This window comes from Bos javanicus, chromosome 19 (genome assembly GCF_032452875.1).
Source record: "Bos javanicus breed banteng chromosome 19, ARS-OSU_banteng_1.0, whole genome shotgun sequence".
Taxonomy (NCBI): Eukaryota; Metazoa; Chordata; class Mammalia; order Artiodactyla; family Bovidae; genus Bos; species Bos javanicus.
Genome location: NC_083886.1, coordinates 47,547,940 through 47,569,497, shown reverse-complemented (window position 1 = coordinate 47,569,497; position 21,558 = coordinate 47,547,940). Strand labels below are relative to the sequence as shown.

General features: G+C 40.5%; 1 protein-coding gene across 5 annotated transcripts in view; it reads left to right on the top strand.

The window, feature by feature from the left end:
- Positions 1-21,558, top strand: part of KANSL1 (KAT8 regulatory NSL complex subunit 1) — a 174,057-nt gene that overhangs the window by 34,038 nt on the left and 118,461 nt on the right. For all 5 annotated transcript variants that reach the window (XM_061392207.1, XM_061392208.1, XM_061392203.1 and 2 more), the window contains one exon: positions 10,037-11,408. In XM_061392207.1, coding sequence (XP_061248191.1) covers positions 10,120-11,408 — 1,289 coding nt within the window. In that variant the 5' untranslated portion in view covers positions 10,037-10,119. The remainder of the gene's footprint in view (positions 1-10,036; positions 11,409-21,558) is intronic.

Sequence of the window (21,558 nt, the reverse complement as noted above, 5' to 3'; positions counted from 1 at the left end):
GTGTATGTTTAGGTTAGATATCTATAGTAGATTGTAAACCAGAGATTGGGATCAGGGTTTATTCACATGGGGAATGTTGAAGGGCCGGAATTGGTTTTGGAATTGATAATTGGGGGCAGAGGTGTTGAAAGTAGCTGTATGGGCCATGCTAAAAGTAGAAGTGTTAGCCACTCAGTGGTGTCTGACTCTTTGCAACCCATGGACTGTAGCCCTCCAGACTCCTCTCTCCATGGAATTCTCCAGGCAAGAATACTGGAGTGGGTAGTCATTCCCTTCTCCAGGGGATTTTTCTGACCCAGGGATTGAACCCAGGTCTCTGGCACTGCAGGTAGATTCTTTACTGTCTGAGCCACCAGGGAAGCCCGATGCAGGACCCTTCCTATCCTTTAGGTTTCAAGTTAAGATGTTTTCCCCCGGGAAGCTTTCTGTGACCCCAGCACCCACTCTCAGCCTGTGTGATGGTGTTGTTCAGTTGTCCGGTTGTGTCTGACTCTTTGTGACCCCGTGGACTACAGCATGCCAGGCCTCCCTGTCCCTCACCATCTCCTGAAGTTTGCCACTTGTTCATGTCCTTTGCATCAGTGATGCTGTCCAGCCATCTCATCCTCTGCCCTCAGTCTTTCCCAGCATCAGGGACTTTTCCAGTGAGTTGGCTGTTCACTTCAGGTGACCATGATACTGGAGCTTCAGCTTCAGCATCAGTCCTTCCAGTGAATATTCAGAGTTGGTGTCCCTTAGGATTGACTGGTTTGATCTTGACTCTCAGGAGTCTTCAGCACCACATTTCGAAGGCATCAATTCTTTGGCTCTCTGCCTTTACGGTCCAGCTCTCACAACTGTGTGAGGGTCCCCTTAGGATTCCCTGATCAGAGTGTCTTTACTGGTCCATGTCATCCTCATAGACACTTGCTGTGGAGCTTTAAATGCTGTTGGCATTTTAATAAAATGTTTTTTGGATTTCTCATTGACTTTCCTCTAAAGACTAAAATTTAAAATCCTTGTGTCTAGCAGTTAAGTCCCTTCCAGTTTAAACTTAGCCTTATGTGTAGTATATGATAATGCACTGGGCTTCCCTGGTGGCTCAGTTGGTAAAGAGTCTGCTTGCAATGCAGTAGACCTGTGTTCAGTTCCTGGATAGGGAAGATCCCCTGGAGGAGGACATGGCAATCCACTCCAGTATTCTTGCCTGGAGAATCCCATGGACAGAGGAGCCTGGCAGGCTACAGCTCATGGGGTTGTAAGAGTCAGACATGATTTAGCAACTAAACCAATGCAACATTGTAATAACTATACTTCAATAAAAAATAAACTAAAAAAAATAGGCATGGGTCTTCCCTGGTAGCTCAGACGGTAAAGAATCTGTCTGCAGTGCAGGAGATCTTCAATTCCTGGGTGGGGAAGATCCGCTAGAGAAGGAATAGGCTAACCACTTGGGTATTCTTGGGCTTCCCTGGTGACTGAGCTGGTAAAGAATCCCCCTGCAATGAGTGAGACCTGGGTTTGATTCCTGTGGTGGGAAGATCCCCTGGAGAAGGGAACGGCTACCATCTCCAGAATTCTGGGCTAGAGAATTCCATGAACTGTATGTATAGTCATGGGGTGGTAAAGAGTCAGACGCGGCTGAGCGACTTTCACTTTTCACTTACAGGTTTGGATTGGAATCCTGCTTCTGTAGCTTAGTAGTGGTGTGCTCTTGGGCATGCTACTTCTGAGCACATACTCAACTTATACTGTTATTGTGATAATTAAATGAGGATGTATATGTAAAACACTTAGCACAGAGACTGACACTGTAAAAGGTCAATTAATGTTAGTGAACAGCAGTCATGATAACAATCTATTCTCCAGCCAAGCCCTGCCCTGTTGGCATAGGAAAGTATTAGGAACTGGGGTGGTGAGGTCCACCTTCTTTCTTTGTTTTATGAAAAAAAATTTGCCTCCCACTCACTCTTGTATTCTGTAACAAATCTACATTTGTAAAAGAAAAACTTTCCAGTGTGTTCCATAATGTAACTTTTGGCACTTGATCACAAAGCTGCTTTTTCCCTCTCTTTCTCAAGAAGCTGTGCGTGTACCAACCACCTGCTTCATTCAAGTTGTTCTGTGGATCATCTCCCAAATCCTTCCCTATTATTTCAATTGTGTCAGTTTCTTGATTGGTATTTCCTCGTCTTTCTCTGCTTAGCACAGTCTTATGCTTGAAAAGCCTGCCTCTGGGTCTCTGACTACTGCAAGCCTGTCAGTGAGTGCTCACAGTGCTCACTGTGTCCTCGGCACTCTATCTCAGTGAAGTTAGTAAGCACGCAAAGAAAGATACTAAGGGACTTTCCCAGTCTTGAAATATAGTTAACAAACTGACAACTAGGGGAACATTCAGATAATTTTAATTGAGTGGTGACTTTAAGTGCATTGTACAATTTAAGCAGGAAGAAAGTTACGTGAGTCTGAATAGTCTGGAAAAGTTTTTGTGGAGATGTTGTGTATTGAAGTATTAAGTTTTGGGCTTAAAGGGTAGAAGGGCCTTCAGTTAGAGGCAACAGCATAGGCAGAAATGATGAGTTGAATCTGGGGGTGGTTTCTAGGTCCATGCCAATTGATGCACTTGTTTCGATGCTAAGTTTCACCTTGGAGAATTTGGACTCGTGAGAAATGTACTAGGAGCTATTCTTGAGTAAAGAAGTGAAGTGATGAAAAGGTAAGGAATGGATTAGACGAGGGAGCCCCTACCTCCGGGCTGTGCTCCTGCCAGATCAGTGGCAGCCTTAGATCACAAATAAAGCGCACAGAAAGTGTAATGTGCTTGAATCATAGCGAAACCGTCCCCTCCCCCCACGCCTGGTCTGTGGAAGAATTGTCTTCCACAGAATCAGTTCTTGTTGACCAATAGGTTGGGGACTGCTGGATTAGAGGACTGAGACTTCAGTCAGAAAGCTGTTAAGATCATTTAGGTGTGAGCTGATACACCCGGGCTGGTTTGGATTGGTACTGTTAGGAATGGAGAGGATATACCAAACCTAAATGGTTCCCCCTGCCTCCCAACCTGAACAGCTTTATGAGAAATAAATGGGAGGATTTTATCTTAAAGAAGGTGAAATTATGAGGGAAATGACAACCTTCTCTTTTCTTAAGAGCTTTCCTATTTGTGTCACTTAGTTGGCTTTTCTGCAGACTTTCAGGCGCTTCTGAAGCCTGGAGGAGACTTTGACAATTCTGCTGTGGTGACCGCCTTAGTTGTAAGTTCTTGTTGTATCCTGTCTAGATTATGGCAATAACTTTTTCACTGGCCTTTGACTTTTTACTTTCTTTTAATCCGTCTTATACAGCTCTTCTCTGTAGCACAGTTCTCGTGTCACTCCATATATGAAAAACCTTTAATGATTTTCTGCTGCCTTTAAGTCTGAGTAAAAACTGGCTTTTGAACGTTGTCCATTAATGATCTGGCTTCAGACTGCGTTTTCACCTTTTTCTATAGGGTTTCCTCTTGTTAAAATATGCTTTATAATTCAAACAAGTTGATCATTTCATCTAACCTCCAGGATGTCTGCTTTTCCCATACCTTTTCCTCTCACTGGAATGCCCCATTACCTTCTTTTGCCTCCGCCTTTTACATAATGAAATTTTAGCTAACTTTCAAGCTTCAGCTTAAATTTTGATGACTTCACACACCCTTCTCTAACCATCCTTCCTGTGTCTTTTTTCCCTTTGTACAGAGTAATGAGGTAATGGTGGAACGAGGTTAGTAGAAGCCACATTATGGGCAGGTTTTTCTTCCCCATCTGATTTTTGCTTCTGTTTTCAGTGCAAGTGCTGTTGTTGGCCACCCAAATGTCCAGACCCTTCCCTTTGGGCCTTGGCAGCTAATCAACATTGTTGCAAGGTGGATGCTGTCAGTTTATTCTTGTGTAACCGGAGTCCTGTCTTGGAGTTTACAAGGGAGTAAGGTGTGGCTTTCATTTGTAGGTGTGGAGTTAGTTTGTGACTTGCACTATTTGAAGCAGCCAGATATGTATGATTTTTGGAAATCTATGTTTAGAAATGTATATGTATGTATATACATCTGTAGATACAGAATCTATCTCTAGAGAGTGGCTCTCAATTGGGGGGTGTGATTTTGCCCCCTTGGGGACATTTGGCATGTCTGAAGGCATTTTTGGTTGTCATAATTTCTAGGAGGGAGCATCGGGCCTCTAGGCCAGGGATGCTGCTAAACCACCTGCAGGAGCCCAGGAGAGACCCCCTTCCCACAGCAGAAACTTACTCGGCACAAGGCGGTAGTGCTGCGGTGGAGAAGCTCTGTCCTGGGGTGTACTTTGGCTTCCAGAGTGTCACTTGTGTTAGGAGGAAGTTTGTTCTTGAATCTTTATTGCCATTTATAATAATCATACGTACAGGAAGGGGCCTTAGAGGTCATGTATTTGAACTGTATTCTAACTTAAATCCCTTAGAACAGTGTTCTGCACAATATTAATATAATGAAAAAAGATGTTTATTTGTTAGAGGTGTGAATACTTGAGCAGTATTCAGTATAACGAGGAGAACGCAATGGCACCCCACTCCAGTACTCTTGCCTGGAAAATCCCATGGATGGAGGAGCCTGGTGGGCTGCAGTCCATGGGGTCGCTAGGAGTCGGACACGACTGAGCGACTTCCCGTTCACTTTTCACTTTCATGCATTGGAGAAGGAAATGGCAACCCACTCCAGTGTTCTTGCCTGGAGAATCCCAGGGACGGGGAAGCCTGGTGGGCTGCCGTCTATCGGGTCGCATAGAGTCGGACAAGACTGAAGCGACTTAGCAGCAGCAGCAGCAGCAGCATAATGAAGTGCATTGTGAATCTCATCAGCGAAGTTTTTCCTGTGTTTGCCTACTGAACCCATTTGACATCTTCCAGTCCCCAAAATGCTTCCTTGGGACTGGGATGGACACTGTTAATTAGCTAGTTCAAATTTTCATAGCCTTTTAAAGGACCTTGATAAGATAGCCCTTCTTGTGTCTGTTAAGCTTACTGCTGAATCATAGTTTATGTCAGTGGCTGCAGGTGCATTAGGTCCATCTTTTTTTTTTTTTTGTCAGATTGTGGTTTATTAGATGAACTAAAAGTTGGAATATTTTAGGTTTCTTTATTCTGAGTGTACAATGTAACTTTACTATCTGTCCCCACCAGTGAACTGGAAATTAAAAATCACAGCCAGAAACCTACCACTTAGCTTGTAATGAGGATTAATAAATTACTTATAGCTTTTAATGCTTTGTATTCTTTGGAGAAGGGTGATTTATCAAAAGGTGTTCTGCTGTTTTTGTAACACTCAAGTTTGACAGTTTTTCTCTGCTCTAAATTGTTAAGTCACTACAACGTTTTTGGGATTTAAGTGGGATGGGAATTGTTTCCATCAACATTTTGCTCATTATGTTAAATTTAAGAACATTTTTGTAATATTTTGCCTTATTCACATTTTTTTGACTCTTTAAAAATTTACATTATTTTTGCCTTCTTCCCTTGTATTATACTAGCAATTTGTGTTTATGGTGGAGACATTACATAAGCCAGAAAATAAAAAACAAAAGAATCTTACCACCTCCTTTTTAAAACTGAAATGAGGTCACAGTATACATTTTATTTTTTAACACCTTTTTTCTACTTAACAGTTTTTCGTTTTAGTAATATTTGGTTTTTTCCCATAGGTTATAGTAATAGTGCAAATAATGGGCTCTTGTGCCAGGCAGCACTAAGTTAAGTAATTGAAAGTATTTTATGTAATCATTTCTGCAGCCTTCTGAGGTCAGTTCTGTTATTTGCAGATGAAGTTGAGAGAGCAAAATAGTTAAATGATTTAAATATGGGTGGTGCCAGATGTGAACCTGTACCTGCTCTCTTACCTATGCATGATGGGTTTGGGGAGTGATACTGCATCTCGGCACAGCATTTCAAGTCAATGAGGGGAGGCAGGTGTAGAGTCCAGTATATTTTTTTTTTGCAGTTTTGATATAGAAAGATAAAGATTTAGGAGTTAGGAATGGAATTTCTTCTGAAGATGTCACTTTTCCCCTTCCCTGTTTATTGAGACAAATTGTTTAGTAACTGCTCTTTTCATTGTACTCCATGGGGATTTTGAGACCAAGGAGGGAGTGTGAGCAAAATACATTTGCCTTTGAGGCGTATATGATTAATGTCAAGTTCTCAGATGTGCTTTCAGAGGGTCAGAGAAATATTGAAAGAGGTGGGATTTGAGTCAGCATATTTTTCTTTTAGTTGCAGATTTTAAAGAAATAATTCTGAAATAACTTTGGAATGTTGATTGCTTAAGCACCTTCTGTGGTGTGATGTTAATTACAACCCACTTTTTATGTGTGCTGGGTGAGCATGGGTTTTCCATAGGTTTTGTGGAAGCTGTGTAACATCTGTGTCCTTGCTTGGGTCCCAGAGGGAGGCTGCTTCCTGCCATTGCTGAGACAGACTGTAGTGCTTTGGGGCAGTAGGCTCCATCTACTCCTCTCACTCGTCATATTAACCATCTGACAGTGATAATGTGCCTCCTTGTACGGCTAGTGCTAAGTCGCTTCAGTCATGTCCGACTCTTTGCACCCCTATGGACTGTAGCCTGCCAGCTCCTGTGTCCATGGGATTCTCCAGGCAGTAGTATTGGAGTGGGTGGCCATTTGCATGGCTAGTACCAACTGTATATTGTTATCAGTTTGAACAAGGATATTGAGTTGATTGGAAGATCAGATAGTGGTTTTTGTTTATGGTAGAAAATGCTTTTCCCATTATTAAATTGACTCAAGGTATTTTGAATAAAGAGCTTATTACATTGGTTCATCTGCCAATTGAACCAATGTAATAATACAGCTATTTTTAAAATTACATTAGAAATTACTTTTAAATTTAAAATCAAAAATAGGAAAAGTGGACATAGAACAGTTAGTTACACAGAATGCTGTATGCCAGCAAGTCCATAAGGATGAAACTCTAATCCTCAGGTCTAGTTTAATGAATATAGGCTGTTTGTTAAAGGCCTTACAAGCTTAGAGTAAGAAAATTTTGGCAATTACATAGAGCGGTAGACATGTTTGACGTGTAAGTGTATTGGTAGCTCAGACAGTGAAGAATCTGCCTGCAGTACAGGAGACTGAGGTTCGATCCCTGAGTTAGGAAGATCCCCTAGAGAAGGGAATAGCAATCCACTCCAGTATTCTTGCCTGGAGAATCCCATGGACAGAGGAGCCTGGTGGGCTACAGTCCATGAGTCTCAAAGAGTTGGACATGACTGAACAACTAACACTGTTCTCAGTCATTTACTTAAGGTAAAGAGTCTTAGTGTAGTACTACATGGCTCACTATTCTGTGTTGATTTTTATCTAAAGATAAAATGTTTGACCAAACTGGAAGTTGCCCTCATTTTTTTGAGAGAGGAGGAGGTTGCTTTTAGTTCAGTGATGCACAAACTTTTTGATTTCAAGGCCCCTTTTCACTTTTAAAAAATGTCGAAAACCACAAAGAACTTTGGTGGGTTATTATCAATAGTTGATTAGAAACTTCAAGAAATTTAAAGAATAATTATTTACTGGGACTTCCTGGCGATCAGGTGATTAGGACTCTGCTTTCACTGCCTAGGGCACGGGTTCAGTCCCTGGTTGGGGAACTATGATCCTACAAGCTGGGCAGTATGGCCACACAGTAAAGGGAAAAAAAATTAGTAATTCATTTAAAAATCATCAACCTATTACATATTATGGACAATACTTTTATCAGAACAACAAAAATTAAGTGGTAATGGCATTATTTTACATTTTTGCAAGTCTTTCTAATGTTTGGCTTAATAGAAAACAGCTGGGTTCTCATATCTCCTTCTGCATTCATTCTGTTGTGATAATGTTGTTTTGGAAGTATGTACAGAAAATCTGACCTCATACAAATGTGTAGTTTGGAAAAGAGACAAGTATTTAGTAGCCTTTTAAAGTGTGCGTATCCTTTGACACTGCCCACACTTGACGAGTAGTAGTTCATAAAGGTTAGCTGCACTGTGGAATTTAAAGCCGTATCAGTGAGCTTTTCATACTCTGTCAGATTAATCCATTTGGTCTGTCTTAACACTTACTTTCACCCATGCACGAGTTTCTAAGGAGCATTGGTCATTTGATCACTAACAGAGTTATGCAGCTCTTCCAAAGGTTGACACATTTCATTATGTGGTATCCAGTTCTCGTTCACTAATAATCAGCAGTAGTCTGTTTAATCAGAAATGACTAAGTATTGGGGAAATGTTCCAAGTTTATGGTGGTGGATACACATTTTCAAAATACTTATTTTTGCATAATAACTCAGATTTTATCATTAGCAACAAACCTCATATTGGGTTTCCTTGGAGTGACAGGTTCACTTTGTTCATTTGCAAGAAAATGTCTGCTCAATATTCAAGTCTGTATAATCGTAGTTCGTCAGTTGTTCTGCCAAGTAAAAATAGTGTTACATGGAAGAAGCTTCTAGTTCAACTTGTAACTCAGTTTTCTTAAAGCAGTAGAAGTGCTCTATGTGTACTTTCCCTTCCATTGCACAGAATATTTAGATACACGTATACACATGCACTGAAGACTTGAGTGGAGATTTAATAAAGTTCCTAATTTCTGTATTTCATCAAGGATATCAAAGTTCATTATAATAACCCTTTAAAAAAAGTTTTATTTTTTTAACTAAATGAGTAAAGAATACAGTGACCAGAGGCTCTTAGTACATTTAGGTACCTCTGCTTTGATTTTTGCTAAGGTACCAGCAGTTTTGCTCAGACTTGTCTTGGCATCCTTATCGCAAACGTCAACACTGTGGAAAAAGGCAAATAATGTTTAATATTATTATGAAAAGTTTGATCTTGTGGACCTCTGAAATGGTCTTTGAGCTCTCAAGAAGTTTGTAGGCCACACTATAGTACCTGCTGGCTTAGTTCTTTACATAGGTTTCCTTTTACTCTCAGACCAGACAAATCAAAAGGGATGAAGAAGAGGCACACTGCTGAGGTTTTTAGCTGGGGTTACTCGGTGAAAGCAATTTCCTGAGATGATGAAACTGGGTGAGAAGTAAAAAGAAATCCAGTTTTGAGCTTCAGGGGGCTTGAGGTACATAGAGGTGAGGATGTTGATTAGTGCAGCTGAAGGTGTTTTTCTGAGCGACCAGAGGACTTACACATTGCTATCAAGATTGTTGCCAAGGAAGTGAGTTGAGAGAGAAGAGGGCAGAAGGGACCTTGCTGTCAAGGACGTCGGGAAAGAAGAATTTCCAGAAGAGTGGGGTGGTCAGCACTACCTCATGCTTCAGAGAAGTCAGATAGAATGGGGACTGAGACTTGAGCATGGGATTTGATAATGAGATTGCTTGTGACCTTTGCCAGAGCCGTAGGAGTAGAAGGCAGATTACAGAAGAGTGAGAAGGGCAGAGGCAGCTATTTATAACTATTCTTTCAAGAAGTTGTGAAGAAAAGAGACACATTGATTGGGCAATTAATTTGAGAGGTGGGCCATACTGAGAACAGTGGAAAAAAAAGAAAACTGATGAAATAAGCTGGCATTACAGGTGTGATACAGTAAAACTTTTAGTATGATCTATCTTACAGAGAAGTGGGAAGCTGACAAACATTGGATCCTTTGGCCAGAAATGTACAGACATTTGGCATACAGACTTTGGGTAGGGAATGAGGAGTTCTTACTAATTCTTTTCTGTTTGATTCCTGGTGTTTAGTTTGATACATTTGCTTTAAATTCACCAATTTCAAGAAGTTTTAAAGCTGTTTTTCTTTTAAATGCAGATGATTTGATTTTAACAGTCTGTGACTACTTTCAATGTATGGTAACAAATGACCAAAAGGAAGGATGGAATTCTTTTCTTTTGTAGAGTTGTGGCCCCGCCCCAACACCCTCCCCTTTTGGTTTGAGTGTTCTCTTGAAGACAGAGTTTGGTTAACAGCCTCCATGATGTTTGTATTAAAAACATGTGTGTTGTTTTCTAATGTGTTTGTATTTCTAACTTTCTTTTCTTCTTTCTCTTCTAGTCTGTTCTCTGGGGAGGCGGTAAGGGGCTGTGGAGCTGGCCTCGGCACCGGGAGAGGCTGGACTTCCTGTCTCTCTGTGCTGAATGGCTGCGATGGCGCCCGCTCTCACTGACGCAGCAGCTGAAACACACCATATCCGGTTCAAACTGGCTCCCCCATCCTCCACTTTGTCCCCTGGCAGTGCCGAGAATAACGGCAACGCCAACATCCTTATTGCTGCCAACGGAACCAAAAGAAAAGCCATTGCTGCAGAGGATCCCAGTCTAGACTTCCGAAATAATCCTACCAAGGAAGATTTGGGAAAGCTGCAACCACTGGTGGCATCTTATCTCTGCTCCGATGTAACATCTGTTCCCTCAAAGGAATCACTGAAGTTGCACGGTGTCTTCAGCAAGCAGACAGTACTCAAATCTCACCCTCTCTTATCTCAGTCCTATGAACTCCGAGCTGAGCTGTTGGGAAGACAGCCAGTTTTGGAGTTTTCCTTAGAAAATCTTAGAACCATGAATACAAGTGGTCAGACAGCTCTGCCACAAGCACCTGTAAATGGATTGGCGAAGAAATTGACTAAAAGTTCAACACATTCTGATCATGACAATTCCAGTCCCCTTAATGGGGGAAAACGGGCTCTCACTTCATCTTCTCTTCAGGGGGGTGAAGTGGTGGCATCTGAGTCTGGGGACTTGAAAGGGGGTATGACCAATTGCACTCTTCCACATAGAAGCCTTGATGTAGAACATACAACTGTATTTAGCAATAATAGCACTGCAAACAAATCTTCTGTAAATTCCATGGAACAGCCGGCACTTCAAGGAAGCAGTAGGTTATCACCTGACACAGACACCAGTTCTAACGTGGGGGGTGTCAAGTTAGAGGGTAAAAAGCCTCCCCTGTCTTCCATCCTTTTCAGTGCTTTAGATTCTGACACCAGGATAACAGCTTTACTGCGGCGGCAGGCTGACATTGAGAGCCGGGCCCGCAGGTTACAGAAGCGCTTACAGGTTGTGCAAGCCAAGCAGGTGGAGAGGCACATACAGCATCAGCTGGGTGGATTTTTAGAGAAAACTTTAAGCAAGCTGCCAAACTTGGAATCCTTGAGGCCCCGGAGCCAGTTGATGCTGACTCGAAAGGCCGAAGCTGCATTGAGAAAAGCTGCCAGTGAGACCGCTGCTTCAGAGGGACTTAGCAACTTCCTGAAAAGTGACTCAATTTCAGAAGAATTGGAGAGATTTACAGCCAGTGGTATAGCTAACTTGAGGTGCAGTGAACAAGCATTTGATTCCGACATCACAGACAGTAGTTCAGGAGGAGAGTCTGATATCGAAGAGGAAGAACTGGCCAGAGCTGACCCTGAGCAGCGCCACGTACCCCTGTGAGTAGAACCACGCATAATGTCGTTTTCATTATGGAGAAAGACTTGGTGAATTCCCATCATGGGAAGACAGGGCTTCTTGGTATGATGGGTGCCTACAAACTGTTTTGTCTTTTTCCTAATTTTAGGTGGGGGTGGGGGGGTGCATATATACCTGCTAGTGAAGAAATGGAAGGTATTTTTGGTTTTGTGTTGCTGTAGGGTAAAAGCTGCTAATTTCCCATGGAAATCTTATTAAGAGAAAACTAGAAGACTTCTAGTTTGTAAAACTACCCATTCTTTCATAGTGAACAATTAGATTTCTTTTGAAACCATATGTAGGATGTTTTGTAAGTTTCTGAGGCTTGGCTTCAGATTGTTTCTAGTAAGTGGGGCAAAAGTTTAGTTGACCTAGTTAAGTTCTCTGGAATTTATGGTTGCTTTTAATTGAGCTTTTAGCAGAGAATGTACCTGGTTTTCAGTTTTGACATTTGAGATTTCCTTATAAAAAAAATAAGGACTTATAATCAGGAAGTGCTTCAGAGTATTTTCTAGGTTGTCTCCAAGCATGATATTCTGTCACAACCTGATTCTCTTCGTAAAAGAAACCTTTATAGGTTTGGGTTTTATTTTCTTTCAGCTAAGTTAAATGTATTGACATATTTGGGATAAATTCTTACTGGATTTTCAAAATGTGTTGGGTTGAGGAAAATTCTCCATAAGCTCTTTGTGGCACTTTACATGGACCTGGTAGAGACATACATGGTTTATCTCCTGGTCCTACATTTAGTTCTAAGATAAGAAAGTACAGTATATCTCCTTAAACATAGATCTGCATTTATCTAGACTTCATGAGAGAGGGAAACAAGAGTAGTTGGAAAAGAGGGGAGAAGAGTTAACTAGTAGATCCTCTTTGGGTGGGAATGTTGTGAAGTTTGGATTGCTAGAGAAGACTGGAGTAGGTGGCTGTGTTGGAATAGTTGACTGTCCCTTGTCTGTAATAAAAAGGTGACTTAAGATTTTCACTGGAGACTTTATTGAGACAGCTATGCTTCTAAGCATAAGTAGATTTCCTTTTTTTTCCCTCCAGTTTGTTATAAACATGGATAATACTGTATCTGAGTATGAAATTTGGGTTTATGTTTCTGTTTTGAGTGAAAAAAATCTGGATAATCGTGCTGGATTTTTTCCCTTGTAGACCAAGTGCCATTATCACTTGTAAGCTTAGTGTGCTCAAGAGTCCACTTCTATATTCAGGTCTAAAGCAAATACATTTCAGAGCATTGCTGTAACATAGTTCCCTTTCCTTAAATGGATTAGTAGCTTCAGTCAGCTTGCCAATATTTGTGGCATTACTCCCACTGACTTTGCTACATAAACTGCAGTTTTAAGAAACCTTGTCAACAGTTGAATATTCTGTTTGAGTGATTTTGTGTAAAGATAGAGTAGTTGAAGCCTTTAAAGTTTCCTGCACTTATCTTGTGTATTTGAAGAAAAACATCTAGAATCTATAAGAATGTTTTCGAGAGACATTGTATTGGCAACATTTCTTAGTTTTGGTAATGTTGTGGGTAACATTCCAACCCAGTGAAACCAGAATGCCTATGAGAGAACTTTTTTTACATCATGTAGTAGTCTGTTGACTTCAAAAGACCTCTTAGTCCACCTGCTTAGGTTTGGGCATTCTTCTCACAGTGGTTTGTTGATTGGAAGGATGTAAATTAAAAAGACAGCAAAGGGATTATTTTAGGAAACCTCTTGGGATCAGTTTAATAATGCTTTTAAAAGTTGAATTTCCATGCTTCAGATCGTATTAAAGTAAGGACGATTTGGGCGCTGAAAGTACTGTCAAGTAAATATGCTTTTTGCAAATTATGATATATATGAATTTAAATTAAAGCCACCAATAAAGTGCAAATACTTTTAACTTATTGTTTTAAGCAAGGTCACCAGATTGACTCCCAAGGTTGGTATTTAGCCAGGGTCTTTGTTGACCACCTGAGTATTTTAAGGGTTTTCAACCACTGGCCAGTGAAAGTGGAGACAGCGCTGTGATTAAAAAAGAGAAAGAAGTTCTTTGGATGCAGAGAAACCTTTTCTTTGTGATTTAAAGTCCCTCCCAAATCTCATAACTGCATTTATAATTCTTGAGTCGTAGAATAAGAAGTTAGTTAAAAAAAAAAATAAAAAAAGAAGTTAGTTAAGTCTTCAGGGGCTTGACCCAGCTGGTGAATTTCAACTTTTTACCTCTTTGAACAGCCTGTCTAGTATTTCACTCCCTTGTTGAAGTACTGTCAGAGATAAAGTCCCTAGATTTAGTCTGGTGGCCATAATGAAAATATTTAGTAGAGAAGATTTGAATTGTTTTTAAGTGATGTTGCTTAAATTACAAGTGGATGATGATTCTCTGAAAATTACAAGCTTTCACCAAGAATTCATTTGTGTTTCTCCTAACTTTTTAATAAAAGAGAAAAAATCTGTAATTCATTGTAAGTCCTAGGCACATGCTGTCCAGTAGCAGAATGATTGGTTTTATATATTGTCAAGAATTACATGTTTATCATTGTTTTGTTCTGTTTTGTTTTTACAATTAGTGAATTCTAATATAGCTGGATGACACAGCAGAAGAGAAAGTATTTTCTTTTTCCTTGATTTAATTTTTTCTGGTTAACTGATTTTATGTTTAGTTTAAAATTGTTCCACCTTTTTGTTTTAAGCTTTTTAGAAGATCATCTGAAAATGTTTTATGTATATATCTTCCTGTCTTGGTACATGTACCTACTTCTTTGGAAATTCTGCACTACGTTGGGTTTGACCTATATTATTGTTTAGTAACATCACTGTGGAATGAGCAGGAATTGAAACATCATCTTAAATTCTTTTTATTGAAGTATAAATTCTTTGATTTATAATGTGTTAATTTCTAGTATACACCAAAATGATTTCATTGTACGTACATATTCCATTATACATAACGTTATTCATTATACATATGGGTGTTTTTTTTCCATATATTTTCCATTATGGATGATTATAGGATATTGAATCTAGTTCCTTGTGCTATACAACAGTAGGACTTTTTTTTTTTTTTTAATCTATTTTATATGTAGTATTTGTATCTGCTAATTGCAGACTCGTAATTTATCCCTCTCCCTTTGGAATCATAAGTTTGTTTTCTACACAGTTGAGTTGTTTCGTAAATAAATTTCATATTTTAAGATCCCACAAATAAATGATATATGGTATTTGTCTTTCTCATCTGACTTCACTTAATATGAATAATCTCTAGGTCTGTCCACATTGCTGCAAATGGCATTATTTCATTCTTTTTAAAAGCATCATCATCTTGAATGAGGGACTAGAAAGGAAGCTGTATGTTTCAATAAATACCTCAGTGTTTGGTTCTTAATTGTGGAAGTAGGAATAAAAGCGTTTAGTCGCCTCATGTGTTTATCATAGAACTGCTGAGCATGCGCTTGTGCTCCCACACTCTTCTGCACTTGGGTTTTTCTTTGTATTTCTCCTTTTCATATCTAAGTTTCGTACTGCTATTTTGTTCTGAATTCCTGGACCCATACTCAATTTTGCTCAATTTAGTTTTCATTTTCTTACCCTTGTACTTACAAACTTTTGTAGTAAGTACTTGTGAAGAAAAAAATTTTTTCCAGATATTAAATGTGTTTTTAGATCAGCAGCTTGTGGGTTCTTACTGTTGTACCTTTTTTTTTTAAGCCTCATTCTTGGCTTCATTTTGTTCTCCCTGTTCTTGTTTTATTTTCATGGGTTTTTTGTTTGTTTGTTTAATTTATTCTAAACTTTATTTCATTTGTGTGATAGCTTCCTGAAGTCTGTTCTGATCAGAGTTGCGTAAAAGTAAACTAGATGTTCAGTTCAGTGAACTAAGTTATTTGAATTTTGGATTGTCTTGATTGTGGTGACTTTGCTCTATTTCTGAGGAATTTCATCCTTTTGGAGTTTATGAAGACTTCACGGTATCATAAATTACTAGCATGTTCATAGGTTTTGCTTTTTAAGTACTATGGAATGCTTTGTGTTGTAGTTCCTGCTTGAATTTGTTAAGTATGCACAAATGATGTTGCCAAGGATGGCAGTCAACTTGATTTGTTCTTATTTTCATGTTCCTTCTCCTCTCACAGAGTGATGGGAGTGAGAGATCTATTAGCTGGAAGCCTAACATCTAACCCTTCTTTACCGTAGACTAGCTTTGTTACCACTTTCCTAATAAAAATGAGAAAATTGATCTCCAAGGCTTAAACTGCTCTGAATTGTGACAACTCTATCTTTAACATCAATGGAGCTTTTCTCATCATCATCTTTTGCTTTTGGGGAATCTGAGGCAAAGTTCCTTGTGAGTCACTGGAGTACCTTGAAACAAAATGGCTTTCTTGACTTTGACGTAGAGCTTTGACTCTTTTACCTTATGTCCCCCCAGCCCTTACCACCCCATAATCCATTAAAATGGTTATTGTATATCTTACTGGGTGTGATACATATGTGGAAATAAGTCTATTATGTTCTTAGAGAAGTTACTTTGGAACCAAGTGAACTTTGACTTGCCAAACACCTTGTTCTAATCTAATCACTGATTGAATGCCCCAGGTTTTTCTGCTAGCATGCATATGACATCCAGTGGCTGAAATAGGAACTTGTGTGTTTTCTCCTTCTTCTCCCCCTGCCCCCTTTTTTTCTGAGAAGTTACGTAGGTAGTGAGAATTATTCTTAGTGCTTCTTGTGTGATTCTGAAGGCAGGAAGTTAGGCAGCAAGAATCTGGGGTCTCCTTATTTGCTGCAGATCTAGATGCTCCAGATATTTCCTGTTGCCTTCGGATTGGTATTTTCATTCTGTAAAATTGAGTGATGTACATTTGACCCTTGAACAACACTGGGGTTAGTGATGCCCAGCCTCTTCCTCTGTATCTGGATTCAGCCAACCACAGATCATAGTAACTGTTGAAAAAAATCTGCATCTAAGTGAATGTGCACAGTTTAAACCTGTGTTGTTTAAGGATCAACTATTTTCTTTTAAAGTGGTCATATGTAGGTACTTATGAACAAACATGTAAGACATCAGATGTCGTAGGTAAATAAACTGAATTTCTGTGCACAAAAAGTATATAATTTTGATGTGTATTGGAGACATGGGAGATGAAGATGAATACTTAGAACAGTGCCTGGCATGTACTGCTGCTGCTGCTAAGTCGCTTCAGTCGTGTCCGACTCTGCGACCCCATAGACGGCAGCCCACCAGGCTCCCCCGTCCCTGGGATTCTCCAGGCAAGAACACTGGAGTGGGTTGCCATGTCCTTCTCCAGTGCGAGAAAGTGAAGTCTCTCAGTCGTGTCCGACTCTTCTCGACCCCATGGACTGCAGCCTACCAGGCTCCTCCGTCCATGGGATTTTCCAGGCAAGAGTACTGGAGTGGTTTGCCATTGCCTTCTCCGGCCTGGCATGTACTAATACGTAGTAAATGTTGGATGATAGAAATGAAATAGGAAGAGATCACAACTGGTTGATGGAACTGGAAAGAAAGGATAGTAGAAATGAGCCTTGAAGGTTGGCTAGGATTTTGATAGAAGGTTGTCTTTTGGTTATGGCCTAATGAGGTAGGTCAGTACAGGAGGAAGGCATGGCATAATCAGAGGCTGAATGGCTTTTTGGTGGCTAGAGTGGAGACATTTTAGAGATCTAGTAATACAGATTGAGTGTAATAATTGTAGTGTAAAAAGGAAAAGAGAAGATTCCAGAGGATGGTGCAGAAATGGATTTAATGGGATTAATAACAGGCTGTATGGGTAAAACAGGGAGGGATCATCATAGATAATTGAAGTTTCAAGCTTCGGTGACTATGAGAACACGACTTGTAGAATAACCCTTATAGCTCATGAAGATCCAAGTTCTTTACTAGGGTCTTAAAAATGAAGGTTTCTGTATTCCTTATAAGTTCCAGCAACTGTTAAAAATTAGGAAATGGCCTTCTAAGCAGTCCTGTATAAATAGAGGAGGAGGGACTGAGCTATGCAGAGAGGCCTTGAAGCCTTACCTTGGAGACTTTGGGAATTGATTAATTTGTTTATTAGAGGTACTGAAGGCCTACTCTGTCCTGAGGTCCTAGGGATTATATAGGTGAGTAAGAGAAACACAATCGCTGCCCTGTCCTCGTGGGTAAACTGGCTAGAAAGAGTGATTAATTAAATATTTAAGCAAGTGATCATATAGTTAATGGTATATTTATAGTGGTTGTGGGTGCCATAGAAGCAAAGTTTGGAGTGCTGAGATGGTGCATATTAGGAACATCTAATTAAGATGGGTGGGGATGTCCTAGCATGTATCTTGAAGTCAAGTTGCATGTAACTTGAGACCTGAATGATGAGAAGGAATTGGTGGTGAACAAGAGAGGAGATGTGTAACAGAGAAAACAGACTGTGCTAAAGCTTTGGGAATAGGGGGTGCTTGATACTTTTGAAAACAGTGCAAAGTGTGAGGAGAGTAATGAGAAATGAGACCAGAGAGGTTGCTAGAGACTTAGTCATACGGATAGGCTTGTAGGTGATCTCTGGTTTAAAATTCTCTTGTGACACCGTTGACAGTTTATCACTGGATATTTTTTTTTTTTTTTTTTTTAAGATTCTTTCTTACTGTTTGTAAGAGGAGAGTGGATGTGGACTTTGGGAAATACTTAGACCGTTGTGGTAAGCTCGGTGAGACAATGGGGACTCAGCCTTTGGAGGGAAGAATGAGAGCACTGTGTAATTTGGAGGTAGGGTGACTAGGACTTGTGATTGACTGGATGCAGTGAATGGATGTTGAGAGAGCACGAAAGTAATTATGGGTGATTCCTAGATTTTTGACAGGTGTAACTGGATTGGATGGAACTGTTGGAATGGAGAAGGAACAGATGGGAGATGTTACTAAATGGCAGTACACCTTTACTAATTTTTATTTAAACATATTTGGCTCTTGGGCATTCCCAGAGGTTTCAGTGTCATTTGCAGAGCACCTTGTTAAATTCCATCAGTTAGGTAAAATTGTTTTACTAGAGGAGAAAAAGCTTGGAGTCACGTTATATTTCAAATGAATAGTACTTTAATTAGTTTCTCTATCCTCTCCCTGAGCAAAGACCAACATGGATTAAGTTACAGTCAGCCCTCTGGATCTGCAGGTTCCACATTGGTGGGTTCAACCAACTGAAGACATTTGTGGGGGAAAATTCCAGAAATTTAAAAAAGCAGAATTTTAATTTGCAGTTCTCTGGCAACTTTTTATATAGCATTAACATTGTCTTAGGTATTTTAAGTAATCTAGAGATGATTTAACGGAGAAGGCAATAGCACCCCACTCCAGTACTCTTGCCTGGAAAATCCCATGGATGGAGGAGCCTGGTAGGCTGCAGTCCATGGGGTCGCTAAGAGTCCGACACGACTGAGCGACTTCACTTTGACTTTTTCCTTTCATGCATTGGAGAAGGAAATGGCAACCCACTCCAGTGTTCTTGCCTGGAGAATCCCAGGGACAGGGGAGCCTGGTGGGCTGCCATCTATGGGGTCGCACAGAGTCGGACACGACTGAAGCGACTTAGCAGCAGCAGCAGCAGCAGCGATGATTTAAAGTGTACAGAACGATGTACATAGGTTATATACAAATACTACCCCATTTTATATCTGCAGACTTGAGCATCTGAAGATTTTGGTAAGGGGTGGGGAGAAGAGTCTGGAACCAGTTGTCCTGGCATACCGAGGGACTTCAATATTTTCCAGGCTAGGCAGAAATCCATGCCTAAGGTCATCTCCTTTTATGACTCCAGTTCATTGTCTTTTTCCTGTTTTCAATTTTGTATCTGGAAAAATTACGCTGTTTGAACCAAGGGATTCAGTATATAACAAATACAAAGAGTAAATCTTAATAATTTTGATTCTCATTAAGGCTTTGTGGTACCTTTAACCTATTTGATTTAATTTTAATTTTTATTTTTTGGCCTCTCTGTGTGGCCTGCTGGATTTTAACTCCTCGACCAGGGATTGAACCTGTACCTCCTGTAATGAGAGCATGTAGAGTCTTAACCACTGGACTTTCAAGGAAGTCCCTGTAGGAATAATTTTTTAAAAATATATTTTCAGTCATGCCTTGAGACATGTGGGATACTAGTTCCCTGACCAGGGATTGAACCCGCACTCCCTGCATTGGAAGCTCAGAGTCTTAACCACTGGACCACCAGGGTAGTCTGCCCAACGGTTTGATTTTATATTTGTATTTTACATTTGTATTTGTATTTGGTACTAATCTGAAACCCAGACCCCAGGAAGATTTTGACTGAAGTGATTCAGTTGAGCTGGAAAACTTTTTAAACCAACTTTGCCTAATCAGACAGCATAGTTTGAGACATACTGATAGGGAAAAAAATAATAACCTACACTTGTGGAATGCTTTGAGGTAGGTAATGTTAGAAGTTCTTTACATGCATTAATGTATTTAGTTCTCTGTGATATTATCTTAGTTTTACAGACTCATACTGAAGAATGAAAAGTTTAAGTAACTTGCTTAATGTCACATAGCTGATAAGAAATCAGGATACAGTTGTCCTTCAGTGTCCCCAGGGGGTTGATTCCAGGAGCCCTGCAGATACCAAAATCTCAAGGGTGCTCAGGTCCCTTATATAAAATGACCTAGTACAGTCAGCCCTTCGTACCTGCAGATTCAACCAACCTTAGGTGGTAAACCCACAGTTAAAGAGGGCCGACTGTATTAATCTAGGCTGTTTACCCACAGCCTGGGCATGAACAAAATGTCCTTTGGATTTCATTGATGAAAAGAGATTTCAGTTCAGTTGCTCAGTTGTGTCCGACTCTTGTCTGACTCTTTGCTACCCCGTGAATCGCAGCACGCCAGGTCTCCCTGTCCATCACCAACTCCCGGACTTTACCCAAACTCATATCCATTGAGTCAGTGATGCAATCCAGCCCTCTCATCCTCTGTCGTCCCCTTCTCCTCCTGTCCCTAATCCCTCCCAGCATCAGGGTCTTTTCCAATGAGTCAACTCTTTGCATGAGGTGGCCGAAGTATTGGAGTTTCATCTGTGTCCCATGGACACAGGAGCCTGGCGGGCTGCATTTCATGGGATCGCATAGTCGGATGTGACTGAGCACACAGGCAGGCACACAGCTTCTAGAGTGCTTGAAATGTTTTTTAAGCAGCAAAACAATCAGTAGTAATCTGTAATAATATTTAAAATTACATTTTTAAAAACTATAAACTGGTACATCTAGCTCTGGAATAAACTGTTATGGTGGTTTTAAAATACAGTTGCAAATTCTTTGACACTCCTCCCATTAAAAGATGGGGTTCTGTCTCTTCCCTCTGAACCTGAGAGGGTTTGTGACCACTTCAGGCAATAGAATATGATGGAAGTGATGCTAGGTGACTTCCCAGGACAGTTTTAAATGAACAGGAAGCTTCCACCTTTGTTTGTGAAACAAAGATACACCATGTAAGAGGTCTGACCCCCCTGAGGCTGTCACACTAAAGAGACCAAAGCCACCGAGGCATCCCTAACAGGATGCCACACGTGAGTGAAGGAACCATCTTGGAAATGATTCTCTAGTCCCAGGTATTTTGGCCCCCAGCCTTGTGTCTTGTCAAACTGAAGCCCCACACATCACGTATCAGAAACAGGCCATTCCAACTGTATTCTGAATTCTGATCCAGAGAATCTACAAGAATAAGATAAACACTGTTTCATGCCATTTGGTCTGAGGTGGCTTGTTAGGTAGCAATAACAGAAACAGTCATTATCCAATAAAGTTGAACATCTGCATACTTTCAGTTCAGTTCAGTCGCTCAGTCGTGTCCGACTCTGTGATCCCACGAATCACAGCACACCAGGCCTCCCTGTCCATCACCAACTCCCGGAGTTCACTCAAATTCATGTCCATCAAGTCGGTGATGCCATCCAGCCATCTCATCCTCTGTCGTCCCCTTCTCCTCCTGCCCCCAATCCCTCCCAGCATCAGGGTCTTTTCCAATGAGTCAACTCTTCACATGAGGTGGCCAAAGTACTGGAGTTTCAGCTTTAGCATCATTCCTTCCAAATAACACCCAGGACTGATCTCCTTTAGGATGGACTGGTTGGATCTCCTTGCAGTGCAAGGGACTCTCA